The sequence below is a fragment of the Thunnus maccoyii genome, chromosome 13 (assembly GCF_910596095.1).
Source record: "Thunnus maccoyii chromosome 13, fThuMac1.1, whole genome shotgun sequence".
In the NCBI taxonomy this organism is placed as follows: Eukaryota; Metazoa; Chordata; class Actinopteri; order Scombriformes; family Scombridae; genus Thunnus; species Thunnus maccoyii.
The window spans coordinates 24,315,196-24,329,959 of NC_056545.1; the positions used below are offsets into that span (position 1 = coordinate 24,315,196).

General features: G+C 38.5%; 2 protein-coding genes across 3 annotated transcripts; one reads left to right on the top strand and one right to left on the bottom strand.

Moving 5' to 3' along the window:
• Nucleotides 1–470: 470 nt before the first annotated feature.
• tmlhe (trimethyllysine hydroxylase, epsilon) lies at nucleotides 471–6,882 on the top strand. 2 transcript variants are annotated; one of them, XM_042432380.1, is made up of 8 exons: nucleotides 472–746; nucleotides 865–976; nucleotides 1,095–1,271; nucleotides 4,148–4,427; nucleotides 4,607–4,726; nucleotides 5,015–5,251; nucleotides 5,671–5,809; nucleotides 5,983–6,882. In XM_042432380.1, the coding sequence occupies exons 3-8, from the start codon at nucleotides 1,118–1,120 to the stop codon at nucleotides 6,112–6,114; spliced, it is 1,062 nt and encodes a 353-aa protein (XP_042288314.1). In that variant the 5' UTR covers nucleotides 472–746; nucleotides 865–976; nucleotides 1,095–1,117; the 3' UTR covers nucleotides 6,115–6,882. The 2 variants fall into 2 exon arrangements, with proteins under 2 accessions (XP_042288313.1, XP_042288314.1); XM_042432379.1 differs by having other exon boundaries at nucleotides 471–976.
• A 1,501-nt stretch (nucleotides 6,883–8,383) lies between these two features.
• LOC121910732 (V-set and immunoglobulin domain-containing protein 1-like) lies at nucleotides 8,384–13,190 on the bottom strand. The gene is made up of 7 exons (XM_042432035.1): nucleotides 13,121–13,190; nucleotides 12,820–12,980; nucleotides 11,446–11,653; nucleotides 9,537–9,692; nucleotides 9,346–9,462; nucleotides 9,088–9,232; nucleotides 8,384–9,009 (listed from the first exon to the last, which is right to left on the bottom strand). The coding sequence occupies exons 1-7, from the start codon at nucleotides 13,161–13,163 to the stop codon at nucleotides 8,913–8,915; spliced, it is 927 nt and encodes a 308-aa protein (XP_042287969.1). The 5' UTR covers nucleotides 13,164–13,190; the 3' UTR covers nucleotides 8,384–8,912.
• Nucleotides 13,191–14,764: the final 1,574 nt, after the last annotated feature.

The following is a 14,764-nucleotide window of genomic DNA, read 5'->3' on the forward strand; positions in this document are numbered from 1 at the left end:
AGGCCCTCTCAGAGCCTAGATTGAGAAGTTATATTAGAGAATGGGATGAGGGGTGGGGAAGAACTTTATTTATTTACTTATTTTCATTTCATTTTACTTTATATATAATCATTTAGATTAGATAGGAGAATTAAGTATTATTTTCAATCCAACCGCCTCTAAAAACAACGAAGAAGAAGACAAACAGTAGGCCAAATTTGTTTTCCTAGGACGGCGAAGTCATAATCCGCTCTACGCTGCCTCTGATTAGCCAGTACTCGTTGGTTGTGTTGTTTAGGTGCCGAGCCGTATAAATAACTCTTAACGTATAACTCTTTATATGGCTCTGGTTAGATTTAGGTGTGAAGAGTGATATTGGTTTGGGTTTTGGTAAAAATATCAAGGAAATCCAATCAGAGGCAGAGTAGGGCGGGTCATGACTTCGCCATCCTGGGAAAAAAACTGCTAACAGTAGATGGCAGCAGTACGCCACTGCAGCATCTAGTCTGTTTAATCCAAAGAAGAAGAAGAAGAAGGAGCTGACTTTGTGATTTGTAATGGCAGGTTGTTAAACATTACACCTAACAACAGGCGAAACCATGTAGTGTTTAATAATTAATCTCGGACTTACTTTTCGAAGTAATATATTTTATGAGATTAAACACTTGCCTGTGTGAAAGTGAAGCGCCAAAGGAGTAAAAAAAAGCGCACTACTAGGCTATTTGTGGTGGGGGTCTGTACTGACTGCACGGTGACTCCTCAGGAAAGTACGTTAGAGTGTATTTTAAGTTGCGAGTTTATTTAATTGATCAATTGATCAAAACTATGTTTACTCCCGCGATGTTCGGGACGTTAAATAGTAAACTGCGACCTGCTTATAAACAGACTCAGCTACTGTGTAGCCTCAGAAACACACAGATACCATGGAGACACAAGACGCAGACCCGAGCCTGCTCTGCCCCTGCAGCGAATTTCCACTTACTTGATGACTGTCTTGGTGAGTTTAATGACATCCTTGTAACCCAGTTAAAACAATAAGTGTTATTTCTGACAAATCTTTTGTTTTGCTTTATTAAAACCTCCCCGTCAATAACCTCTGAATATGAATTCACCAGTGCTCAACTATGGAGGCACCCCTATGCATTTTAACTACGTGTGGCTTCGGGATCACTGTCGCTCTGCCTCTTCATACAACGCCAAGACTAACCAGAGAAACCTGGACACTGGAGGTATAGACCTCAACATTCGCCCTGATAATACAAGAGTGGAGGATGGTCATCTCGTCCTCACGTGTAAGTCAGTTATAAGTGCAGTACTGTTAAACTGAATGTCTGGAAACTAAAGGTTAAGTTGCTGAAGCGGTGAGTGATGAAGTTAAATACAGCTGTCTGCACCTCTGCATTCAATATAAATGCAAAGTAATGACTCAGTCAGTTATTAACTCATAAAACAAGGCTGGATTGCTAACTGGGCAAGATGGCAGCTGCCCTCAGATGGCCAGGTTCACTACATGTCAGCTGGTGGTCATTTGAATAATTGCAAATTTGTTGAAGAAGTAGCAAAATATCAACTAAAGTAGGTTCTGCATTGCTGCATGTGCATGACAATGTGTCAAAATCTGTTTTTAAGACTATATTTTGTGCTCATGTAGTGCGTATTCTTAAATAAAGATGCATTTAATCAAATTGCTTGATAAAGTACCTGACACACAGAAAACCTGGGGCCTGGTAGCACCCCATCATAGGAGTGCTGATTGGTACTCTGGGTCTCTCTGGGTTTATACAGTGGTAAAGCAGTCATGTGTAGTCTGCTGTGTGCACAGTACTGGGCCAACTACAAATGTTTATCCCAGTGCTTTTAACAATTAACAACATTTAATAAATTAACCTCTGACAGTTGTAAAGGACATCACAAGAAATTTATGAATGGTTGGAGCAAAGAACCTTATAGTTTCAGGCTTAAAGGCCAGAGAAATAAACATTGATTTTTGCATTTAACAACAAAAGTCATTATTTGGATACATTCAGATTTAATATATTTTGATATTATGTTATTCATAATCTACTCAAATAAATCACAGCTTGTTTAACACACAGTTATACATGGTATGTTACAAAATGTATTCCAAAAAATTCCAGTAATCTTTTCAAAATCCTTGTATCAGCCATTGACAAAAGTAATGGTTTTCACTGAGTCAGCAAAGGTTTAAGAAAATATGTACCAAAGACACTAATCCATAAAAGATTAAACAACACGGCACTACATCATGTAGCCTGAGTTCAGATTTAATCATTTACTTTTAGTGAACTGATAAATTGCATCCAGGAATTGTCTCTAGGTATCTCTGCTTGTAATAAACTAAGAGATAATGTATTTGAAGCATGCTAATTTTTGGCGTTCATTTCTAGTTTGGCACTTGCACACAACACATAAGGAGAATATACTGTAGCTGTAAATGACAACAGTGAAGGCACATAATTATGACACATGACATATAATGTTCTCTCCACAGGGTCATATTCTATTGTCTAAAGATTCACTTGTGTAAAAGGGTGCAATCAGGTAATGAAATAACACCCTTGACTGTTTCAGTTGTATGTCATAAAACGTGATGAAAGGGCATTATGTAACCAGGGTTTAGATTCTAATCTCCATTATAATCAGGGAATTGCAACATATGGAAACAGTTGGCCTCAAATGGACAATGTCACAAAAAAGATGAGACTGAAAATATATTACATGCTTATTTAATGTATTCTGTGGAGAAATCAAAGCTGCCAGTTTTCAGACACAATGAAAAAGAAGTGTAAACATCAAAGCTTTTGTTATTGTGTCCAATACAGCTGGTGAACACATTTTATTCTAGAAAACTGTAACACCACCCAAGAAGCATCTTGGCTTTGAGGCAGAGATGACTGGTTTTGCACAGGATGCAGAAAGGATTATAGATTTCTCTCACATTACTCACCAGTGAAGAAACACTTTCCATAGCCATAGCAAAGCCATGTTAGAGGAACAAACAATCCCACAACAGCCAGGTGTGGAAATAGAAACAGGTGTTGCCAGTGAAATCTGCTGGCTTCATGTGCAAGCACTCAACCTTAAGTTTCCCCCGCCTTGTCACCACACAGCTTTAATGTCTGTGACCCCTCATTCCAGCTTGGGGCAGCTCTAACATGAGCAGTAAGCCTGCTGGAACATTCAGTTTTTTAAAATGGGGAGCACAATATGGACTGGAGGATACATCACTGCAAGCTTTTAATACCATAGCAGTGCAGTCAGAGTCTGGTAGCTTGGAGATGCCCGTGCTTTCTCTTTCGCCTGTGGCACTCAGGGTCATGCTAAAAACTGATGCCTCCCTGTAGGCTGCTCCAGAATTTTTGGCGCAGAGGATGGACTGTCACAGTGTTTTTATGTACACACTAGAGTGACACTGTATCTTACATAAAGTGACAAATGAGGACGTACCAGCCTCAAGACAGTTGATGATGCACATACTCCTGTGGGCGTACTGGTAATTATGCCTCTCCCTGTTAGTGGTGCATACTCAAGGTCAGTTGAGTCTAAGTGTGCACATTCTCTCTATCCATGAACAGTTTTTATTCTGCAAGTGCAGCCTACTCTAGCAGCACATCTAGTTACCAAAAAAGGTCTTTACCTATTTCACCCCATCCCTCAGATCCCATGGATTCTGGACAAGAAGATGGCAGAACAGACGATATCTCATTCAGATAGCTTCGTATTAGCCGTCATTGACTTAGTCTGCTAAATACTCAATCTCAATGGTGCAAGGGCCCTCATGGATATTCATGTTGCACACGGATCAGAGCCCCATTTACTCATTTGCTGCATGCATACATGCATATTGTATATGGCAAGCTTTTATGAGCTGAGTTTCCAGTATACTTGAATCCAGCAGTTGGATAAAGAGAAAATGTCTTATATGTTACTTATTAACCTGGCCAGTTATTATCATTTTAGATGTGTGTTGCTAATATTGAACAACAAATTAAGTTAGCATTTTGACAATATAAGTTGAATCATCACCCTGAATATGCTTTAACCTTTTGTTCAGAATTGATAAAGACAAGTCGAAATCATGTCAACCATAGTATTAAATGCGCTTGAGTTATACGGAATACCAATATTTTTCTTCTCTGCTTCCCAGGGCCTGGTGGTCATGTATCAAAGTACAGCCTGGGCTGGCTAGCTGAGAACAGCTATGAAAGACAGAAGCAGATGACCGTACAGCCACGCGTCCTTTGGAATTCAGACATCTATACAAAAGCAAACATATCTTCTGCCAAATGGGACAAGTTTATGAGCTGTGATGATGAACTAAAGAAGTTTCTTCAGAACTATCTTCTGTATGGGATCGCATTTGTCGATGATGTCCCAGCTACAGTTGAGGCCACAGAGGCAGTTACCCAGAGAGTCAGTCTTATCAGGTATGAAGTGCTTCTTTTTGGCCTGTGCTACAGTGCAACTGTGTTTCCTACTAATTATAAACATACACACTATTCTGCATTTACATTCTGTGGCAACAATCACTGGTAATACAGGAAATGTTCAAGCTTGTCTAATTATTCCTAATCCACCTGTGTTTTGTGTGTTACTTGTCCACAAGAGAGACTACATATGGGCGAATGTGGTCCTTCACTTCAGATTTTTCCAGAGGAGACACTGCCTACAGCCAGCTGGCCCTAGACCGTCACACTGACACCTCATACTTTCAGGAACCATGTGGGTAAGGTCTTAGGTGGGATTTCAAAACACCCCCGAAGCAATTAAAGAGAAGGGAGACAATGTGTCCTTCCAGGAACAATGTTAGGCTGAATAATCCACAGATTATTCACAATGTCCACAATGTTTTCTTTATACTGAACAGTTTTACATACCCTTACCTAAACCCAAGAAATGTAATGTTGTTAGTATTTTTTCTAGCAACCCATGCAGTGGTTTTAAAAAACAGTTTATTATGGTAATTTTATTGCACCATTTTACTGCTTTAATACTGTGTTTTTTGTTGTTGCAGAATTCAGGTTTTCCATTGCCTCAAGCATGAGGGAACTGGAGGAAGGACACTACTTGTGGATGGATTCTATGCTGCTGAAAAATTACGGCAGAAGTCACCTGAAAATTTCGAGCTGCTTGCCCGTACACCCATCAGACACGAGTACATTGAAAACACTGACAACCACCGAAACCACATGACAGGCATCGGCCCTCTGGTTAATGTCTATCCTTGGAACAATGAAGTTTACATGATCCGGTATGTCAGTGATTTCATTTTGAATGATGTTTTTCTTACTCATTTTTGTGCAATAGTGAATTATTAGACATCTATACTTATATAGCGTTCTAAGAAGGAGTTTGAGTGGAGGTCAGGTATTGGAGGGGTGATTTAAAAAAAGCTTTTAACATCCCTTCAAGACATATAAAAATACTTTGCTTTGTCTGTCTGTGTCCTACTTCACCAAAAACTTTTCTTTTAGAAGTAATAGGTGATCATTTCCTAACAAAGGAACTTATTAAAAGTTTAAGGAATTTTGTACAAAGCTTATCTTTTGCTATGTTTTTTAAGGCTACATTAAAAGATTTTTAACAATTATGTCATTGATGATTGTTATTTTTCCAAAGGAATTAACTTAAAAGAGGCTGCTTTTTTCTTTTAACTTTTTTTTTTAACAGATACAACAACTATGACAGATCAGTGATTAACACAATCCCCCATGATGCTGTTCAGCGCTGGTATGTGGCACATCGAGAGTTGACCACAGAACTAAGGCGTCCAGAGAACGAGCTGTGGGTGAAACTGACTCCAGGGAAAGTAAGAAGGTTACATTTCTTAAAGGGAAAACAATAATTATAAATGCTTCTCCAAATGTCAAAATCAATCAATGAATATACAGCTTTAAGATAATTGAAGAGTAAATAGAAAGATGCAAATGTCATTGTAATTCAGTGTAATCTAAGGATTTTACCCTCTCTTGTCTTCATGAGGTGATTTTCATTGACAACTGGCGTGTCATGCATGGGAGGGAGTCTTTCACTGGTCTGAGGCAACTCTGCGGATGCTATCTGACCAGAGACGACATCCTCAGCACTGCACGCTGCTTCGATCTGCAGGCATGACCCTGGACAAGAAGGTCCCTTCACTTCTGTGCCTTATCAGTTGGCCTGTAATGTACAGCAGGTTTAAATCTCAGATGCTGAAAATTCTCTTGATTCAAGACAATCAACCAGTCCCACTCATGGTGCATATTGTACCCCACCTATCCCTGTGCATTCTTTTGTAATTGATGTTTGTTCCCAAACAGCTTGCAATTGTTGAGCTCATACAATCATATGATCAAATGAAATGATGTAATGGAGAATTGAGCAAAATGCATTAAGAAGTCAGTGAGTTACAGTCATGTTTACTGCACAGTGTTGTGTTTGGCAAACAAGTATAGTATTGGATGTTGAGTTAAAATACTGAACATGTAGGTCTTCATGACAAAAAGCTGTGGAGCAATAAAAAAAACAACTCCATTGTGAGAATCCAAAGTTCAAGAGTTCAAGTGACACCAGCATTATTGTATTCTACAGTAGTGAGGTGTGTGTGCGCACACGTGATGGTTTTTAGAATCACTGTCAAATACCCATCTACAGATATGATGAAGTCAGAAATAATAATTCAAAATTGTCAGAATACTGACGGCCAGTATGCAAAGGAACAAATGAGCCACTTTGTTACATAAAATGTACATAGTTGCACACAATTTATGAGTAATTACTTTTGACTAATATTTATTGTTATTTACTTATTATTTGAGATGTATACCTTATCATAATTGCAGTTTTAATTGAATTTCTGTATGTTTCCACCTCCTAACAGTAAAACCATCATTTGAAGCCTGAGACCAGACTCAGCCATATTCACTATTTCAAAAACAATGTGCCCAGAGTGTGTAAAGATGGCTGACTTTATTGGTAGGGTGATTATGTGTTTGTCCCACTGTGTAAGTGTGGAACTGTCCTCAAATGCTGCCAAACAAGCTCTATGAGTTCTGCTATGGCTGTGGTACAATGTTGGCAGTGATTTATACAACAGCAGCTCACTGAAAACAGACAAAGGCAAATTAGGTTGGTAAAATCTATTTAAAGCTAATGTGTAATCTGTGTAAGACTAATTAAAATTAAGGTGCTGTGAGTAAAGTATACTCACCATTTGTCTCCATAAAGACATCAAGCAGCTCTTTAATATTTCTTAGTGAAAGGAAACATATTGAAAGCGCTGCCTTCACACTTGTCAAATATTCATAAATTTGTGGATACTAGTTTTGCTTTGTCAGAGGGTACACAAGATGCTTTGCATTAAATTTATGGATTTGGTTGTGCCAAAGAAAGAGCCGTTTAATATTTGCTTTTACTAATGGGGAAATAAATAAGGTTGCCCTGAATCTGTAGTACAAAATGTCCATAATTCATATGCAGCTGTTAATATAGTTGGAGATCAAAACCAACGACCCAGTGATTTCTGGCTTTTACTTTTTGTCCTGGAATGAAATGGATCAAGTTTTTCAGCGCTGTCCTAACCATTTATAACTTAAATTAAAATATGGAAAGGTGTAGAGTAATCTGAAGACATGTACATGTGTATTCTTGATATGTAAAAGTAAGATCTCAGTCAAACATACGGTGGACTATTTCAGAATTAAACCCTTATTTTGAAGGACAATCTGTGGGAAAAGACTTATCTGACACTGAGGTTTTAATTTTATTCTTAATATGAGGTCACACAGATCACTGGTTTCTCCCCCTTTGAGTGGTGAAACAGATGTCTACTGTACAGTTGAATGGCTCCTTGTCTGCGAGAACCCACCGGAAGCATGTAAGCAAAACCAGAGTGTACAACCAAGACGCTCAAGTTAGAGAATCCAAACCTACATGTGTGTGAAAATAGTAAGACTCGTGAGTATAGAGGGCTTGTTTTCTTCCTCCATTCGGGTAGCCACATGGCTTACACAATACTCAAGAAAGAAGGACACTGAAACCCACATGTCAAATCTTCATAGTCCAAGGGACTCTAACCTGACACTATGCTTGAGTTTTAGTGTGAGGCTCCAACGTAAGTCTGCTGCCACCTAGATGATACTTGATATAGTCAGCTATGGTCAAACAGGAAGCAACATGAATCAGCAACTCAGAAAAACATTATTTAATCATGATCTGCAAATTGCTTGAACATTATTAAACAAAATAGTCATACTTCATCCACAGTTGCTTTACAGTTCTTATTACCAAAGATCAATTAACCTTTCACTCTTGCTGTTTGTAATAGCCATTTAGTATGAAAAAGGATTTGATTTTTTATTGTAGCTGTAATATTTAACATATTTTATGATTTTTATCATTGAGTTTTAAAACAACAATGTCTTACTATAAAAAACAAACAAGCAAACAAAAAACTTAACTGTAAAAGACAAAAACACATGTTATTGTAACCCCCAGTATTAGGACATCAGTGATCAATTTATCACATTGATCCTTTGCATGATGCAGACTCTGCAAGTGTTATTAAACATACATACATGTTTTGATTCTTACAATAAATTCAGATATTGGTTCTGATGTAATGTATATCTAAGACCGAATGAGTCATCAATATGCACTGATTGTCACACTTACTATTAAATGGTAAGACAAACAAATGAAAGCACTAAGAACAAACTAAAAAATGCTTTGTGTGGTCTAACACCACAAGAAAAGCTGTAGAAGACTGAACTGATTGTGAGCAGAATAACTTTTTTGATTCACAACACATGTAACAAAGCACGGACATGAGCTTCATCATGTTGATTAAATCTGAGAATGACGTATCTGGAAGACTGAACATCCTGTTGTTCAGAACTGTGACGTCATCCCAGTTGTTTTCACCAGGCCTTTTTTTAGGCTTGGGGGTCATCTGCCTCAGCGTGGCGGTTGCCGGCTGTGGTTGCTACGGGAACGCTGTCTGAGGCTTCCTGAGCCTGTGGAGGGCTCCTCCTAGTGGACAGAGAGAGAGTTAATGTTACACCCTTCAATTACAAACGACATGATGAAATGTAGCATTAAGATCCTCACTTCATCTCGTTGGCCTCCGACATTTTGAGCGCTCTGTATTTGTGCTTCTTCACGGTGTGAGCGATGAACCACACAATTAGGATGATCAGGAGACATCCGAGCAATGCGCCGATCACTGCACCAGCAATCACCCCGTCTCCCGCTTCTGTACACACACACACACAAGTTTTTACCCATGAATGAAGCCTTTTTTATGATCTCAGCTGATGTACTTTTTTGTACAGATATTCTCAAAAGTAAAAGTAAATGTGAACATACCAGGACTCAGCTCGATAGTGCAAGTTGAAAATCCCACTGCATTTGTAGCATTGCACTGGTACTCCCCAAACTCAAACTGGGATATATTTCTGATTTCCAATATTCCAGTTTTGGTCACTGAAGAAACAAGTGCACATGTGTTTCATAAAAAGGATGAATGTGCACATATTTATATCACAAGCAGTACTCACCTCTTCCCAGTATAGGCCTCCTTGTCCTTGTCTGATCCAGTCTGATCCAGGTGTATGTCGGGGTCGGGCTCCCACGCTCACTGTGGCAGGTCAGAGTGACCAGGTGACCAGATTCTACGTCACCGTGGACAGCGCAATAAGGAACAGAGGGCCTCTCTGACAGACCACAAGGAGGATGCAAGGGTTTATATAGGTGATATATTCAGTCTTAGATCTACTAGACATTATTATGCAGCGCATGCATGATATGTAGAGACCATTGACATTTTTCATAGCATTTCAGCAAGAGTTTCTGGCTGAAATAATCAGCTTAGGTAAGAATATAGAATTTGATGGAACATTTAAATTGTAATAAGAGGCAATTATCATTTTAATGCTAACAAGACTTTGCTTAGTCAAAATAGGTCATAAAAGTCATATCAAAGTGGAGAAAAGGTGTGTAACAAAGACCGTTTTCAGATTTGAGTTTGTTGAAAACCTTGTTAATCAAACACAGTGTCACATGTCTCATCATTAGTCATCATGAGGTGGGAAGTGTGTTGGGAGTGTCCTCACAAGTCTACTGCTCCTGAGTTGAGACTGAATCCTTTCTGTGTATTTCATGGTGCCTGACTATTCATCATTAGGCTTTTCAATATTGATATGACGACTCTGCTAAAACATTTTTACAATTTTGTTTTCACATTAGTTAAATATTGATTAGGAACATAAATATTACCATAGTATAATATGTAAAAGTAAGTGATGAAAATTGTCTTTGATCCCATGATAATCAGCATGAGAACATCCATACATATTCATACGGTGCTTATTCATGCATCACATTCAGTGTGTAGAAAGTGTCCTGCAAACATTTTCATATGAAGTGTGGTTAGCATGCAGCAGATGCTGATATATATTCTGTATGCAGTACAAGGATGCAGTCACAGTCCTACTCTAATTTCCAACACTGACAATGAGGAGACTGCTGCAGTAACCATGGAAACTACTGAGGATACTGAGGCCTGCGAGGTTGTCCTGGTAACTCGGTGAATGAGAGGATTCAAACTGAATGTAATTCCCTAATCGCACTATTCAGGGCCACTATTTTAATAGATGTGTTAATGTTACGACACTGATAATAGATGCTGTAATCTCAGATGTGGATTTCACCCACAGTAATTCAGACTGGAATTTTGTGTTACTCAGGTGAAAGTAAAAGAATCGTTCACTCAGACATGACTTAAGTAGCCCTACTTTCCTTGAAAAACATTAAGGGGGGACAAAATGACAAATGTGGAAGCAGAAGGGTTACTGTTGGATCCTAAAAATGTTAAAATACAAATTTAGATTACAAATAAAACTTCAATGTTACATTATTTTCATTCTCAGAGACCAGAAACTTCAAAGAGACTGCTGGTGTGCTTCGGCTCTCCCTTTCCAGGTATAGCCACACCTTTACAATCGAGAATAATGGTCGACGCACCAGCAGGAGGTTCAGATTAGGCCTTTTCACTTTTTTAGAAGCTGTTTCAAACAGCACCAGCAGCTTATGCTGTCAGACTAGACCCATGTCCAGGTGTGAACACTACTTCGAAAGCAGAACATCGGAGCGCCATTTTGACACAAAAATAATCAGTCACTCTTACTTCCTCTCATAATGCAAATATTCAAGCGATACTACTAACGGGTGTGGTCCAGTTGTATGAAATCTCCTACACACTCATTGTATTCTCTTCTTATATTACTTGAAGTAACGACCAGTCGGTGAATAAACTCACCGCAGGGAAGTTTAAATTTGCAATATTAAAAGCTCTTCTTTTTTCTTGAAGGTGTTTAACTTAAATCTGAGAGGGTACAATAAAGTACTTGAATATTGATAATGCAGTCAAAACACTTTCGACACCTCCCTGGAGTTAACCAAACTTACCGAGAACTTTCACATGGATATTGACCTGAGACTGTCCGGACACATCAGGAAGGTTGTGAACCTCACAGGTGTAGACTCCGGCATCAGATGGCTGCATGTCGCTGATTATTATTGAGGCGTTTTTGGTTTTGCTGGGATCAGGGGGAGGCTGAAACCGGCCCTCATAAGATTTCAAAGTGACAGACTTTCCTCCTTGATAGTAATACACCTAAAAGCAAACGGCAAGAAATCAACACAGTAAAGACACTTTCCAAATGATACCATAGTAAAAACTCATGTTGTGGGGCTGGTTTGTTCGAGAGGTCTGAATGTAATCATTTAGAGAAATGAATTCAAAGTTGGCTGACTAAATTTATAGATACAGAAACTCAGTTTTACATTGGAGTTGTGCTCAACTCAGACTGTGAGGTCAACTCAGGCACATTTTATTCAGTCTCTGCTTGCTAGGTACCATGTACATTTCTTTAAAAGCATTTTTTTTTAGTTGGATAAAACTGCACTTAAGAAAAGCCGCTGCAGTTGGTTAAATTGGCATTGTAAAAAAAAACAGATTTTTTACTTATTCAAAAACAGCACTAAAAAACAGTAATACATATTCTTGACTAAGTACATGTCAAATAAAAAAAAAGTTGTCCTAAGGGCCTGAATGAATTACTTTTAGTGTAATTACATCAATTGGATGGTAACATTTTATGTAAAAAGCAACTTGACTATCTGTGACTCTGACTATTAATCATACACATTACTATCTGCAATGATTCTGTTTTGTTTTTTTAAAATAAAATCTGTTATTATCTGACTTCTCAGTCACGGGCTTTGTTGTATCAGCAAGGTGTGGTTCCTAACAGTTCATCAAGAACACGCTGTATTTGGAAAAATTGAGCTAACCTGTATGTGTGCACGAGCAGGTTTTTTTTGCTGAATATTCAAGCTTTATAGAGTTTCTGTGAGTAATTCAAAATACAGGCAAGTTAAACTCTGAATATCCTCCTAAATGCTGAGTTTTGTGGTGAGATTCCGCCCAGTTTAAATCCAACTGAAGTGTTGTTTCCGTAATTAGGCCCAAAATGACATAAATGCCAGTCAACATGCTGTATTTTGGTAAAGAGCTGTAATTTTGACCTCTAAAGTGGTGAAGCACACAAGCTTGAAAGAAACACAGAATGACTGATGTCTTACCAAGGCTTGCTGCCTTGTACAATCATTAAACAAACACAGTGAGCTACTGGACAAACTTTGAGGAAAAATGATTACTTTTGTGCTCAATCTAATTTTTATTTAATTTAACAATTTGAATTATTCTTATTCGTCACATTTGATCAAATCTGCTTCATTTGGTGCAGAGCTTGTATCTGAGCAGCAGTGTGTATCTACCTGTTGTGGGGACATGGAAGACGATGAAACAAAGTCCCACTGGATGGTAAGGCTGGTGGTCGGTTCATTAGTCTCAAAGTTACACTGGAGAAGGACATTTTCTCCCTTTGTAACATTGACATATTTGTGCGGAGTTGTGACTGTGATCAGCTCAACACATCCTACAAAAGAACAAGTTTACCAGGTTTCAAGTATCATTGGTTAAATCCAAAACCGCGCATTCTTCACTAAATGCACCATGTAATTCAAAAACTCCCTAAAACACAGAATCACAAGAGGAAAAATAATGAAATATAGTTACCTATTATGCTTATAAGCACCAATAAGCGCAGCATGGAGCACATCTTCACAAAATGTTGGAGTATGCTCACAGATCTGAAACAAAGAAAAAACTGAACTTGGCCACTGAGTCCCTAACTCTCGCAAGCAGCGCCGGCAGAGTGTGTGTAACGTTACAGTTTCATAGGTAAGGGTACATTATGCTTCGTAATGGACTGGCTGATACTGTGCATGTTGATAACACAATGTTTGCATATCCATGTTTGCCAGACTGGGTGTGTATACTCTGTTGTTTTTCAAAAACCACTGATTTAGCCGTTAATTTTGGGTGGTGGCAGATAAAAAGGAGATTTTTTTTCCTCACACATATACATATAACTCAGTAAATGCAGTGTACGTTAAAAAACAAACAAACAAACAAAAAAACAGCAAAAGAAGTCAAAGCAGCCTATAGTGTGTGTTTCAGGTTGTTGACTTTATATGGCAGCTTAGGGGCACAGTGTGTTGTGACACTGATGGCTAATTCATTTTTCAGTGCTTTGGCAGTAGTTTAGCTACAGCTCATCACTCCATCCTCCTTGTCTTGTAAGTCATTCTCGGTCAGGGCTTCTGGCGAAGGAATTAATGTAATTTAATCTCCACCTGGCCTTTATCACTTGCCTCAAGGAAGTGTAAGCCAAAGCACTGCAACATGCTGCTTATCATTGGGGAGTTCACTCCCTGGTGCTGCGTACTTAATAAAGGCAGTTTCACCTTTGTCGTTTTCGCTCACACAGTGTAGAGCACAGTGCTGACAGAGAGAGACAGTGAATCACACATGATTAATTGTCTATAATTAGCAGAAGCTGACATAAGTGATTAACAATGTGAAAAATGTTGATCAGGGGTGACTGAAGAGGTGACGGAGGGAGGCTGTGGATAATGTGGGAAGTGGAGGCAAGCATGTAGAGCTCATTATCCTGAAGGCACTTGATAGGCTGGGAAGTTAGATGATCTCAGTGTCTTAAAACTTTATCTGAACTTGTGTTGGCGGCTATGTGTTTAGGCGGAACTGTACTGCGCCAAAACAAGGGGCAAATAAATGAAATCAACAGCATGACTCATGACCAACTTATCAGCGTCCAAGACCGAGAAACATTTAAAAATCATCTTGCCAGCATGAGTAAATAAGAGATAATGGGGTTGAATTAATTTTGTATTTGAATAAAATAAATTTTAAAAAATGAATAAAATCATTAATAATGCATTAGTTGAATGCACAGTTAAATTTTGGAACTGGGTGTTATTCATTCTGACATAAGTTGTTCATCAGATCCAGAAAAAATACAGTGAATGCTCCCTTGTTCGATTGTTCCCTTTGTATTTCCTCATCGTGAAAGTCTGCAGCCATGCTAGCAGCTCTGTGAGGCTGTACTCGAGCTAAAGGCTAACATCAGCATGCTAACATGCTCAAAATAATAATACCAAATTTGACTGGATGGCTGAGATGGAAAAGTAAGGGCATCACCAACATGGATATCTGTTCCAAATTAATGTTTTGTTGAATCAGTTTTTTGCTTCTTCCTGGTGCTCTTCATGATTTGTGTGCTGTCTTGTAAATGCTGATTTTGTTGATTTTGCTGTCATTTTGGCATCTTATTAACCTGTTACTTCATTGGTTTTGGAA

Coding starts and splice junctions, on each gene's coding strand:
- tmlhe (XM_042432379.1), top strand. CDS start 805: ATGTTTACTCCCGCGATGTTCGGGACGTTAAATAGTAAACTGCGACCT. Junction 4,428..4,606: donor CAGAGAGTCAGTCTTATCAG/GTATGAAGTGCT, acceptor CTTGTCCACAAG/AGAGACTACATATGGGCGAA. Junction 5,252..5,670: donor AATGAAGTTTACATGATCCG/GTATGTCAGTGA, acceptor TTTTTTTAACAG/ATACAACAACTATGACAGAT.
- LOC121910732 (XM_042432035.1), bottom strand. CDS start 13,163: ATGTGCTCCATGCTGCGCTTATTGGTGCTTATAAGCATAATAG. Junction 9,463..9,536: donor GAGGCCTATACTGGGAAGAG/GTGAGTACTGCT, acceptor TTGTTTCTTCAG/TGACCAAAACTGGAATATTG. Junction 9,010..9,087: donor TCGGAGGCCAACGAGATGAA/GTGAGGATCTTA, acceptor TCTGTCCACTAG/GAGGAGCCCTCCACAGGCTC.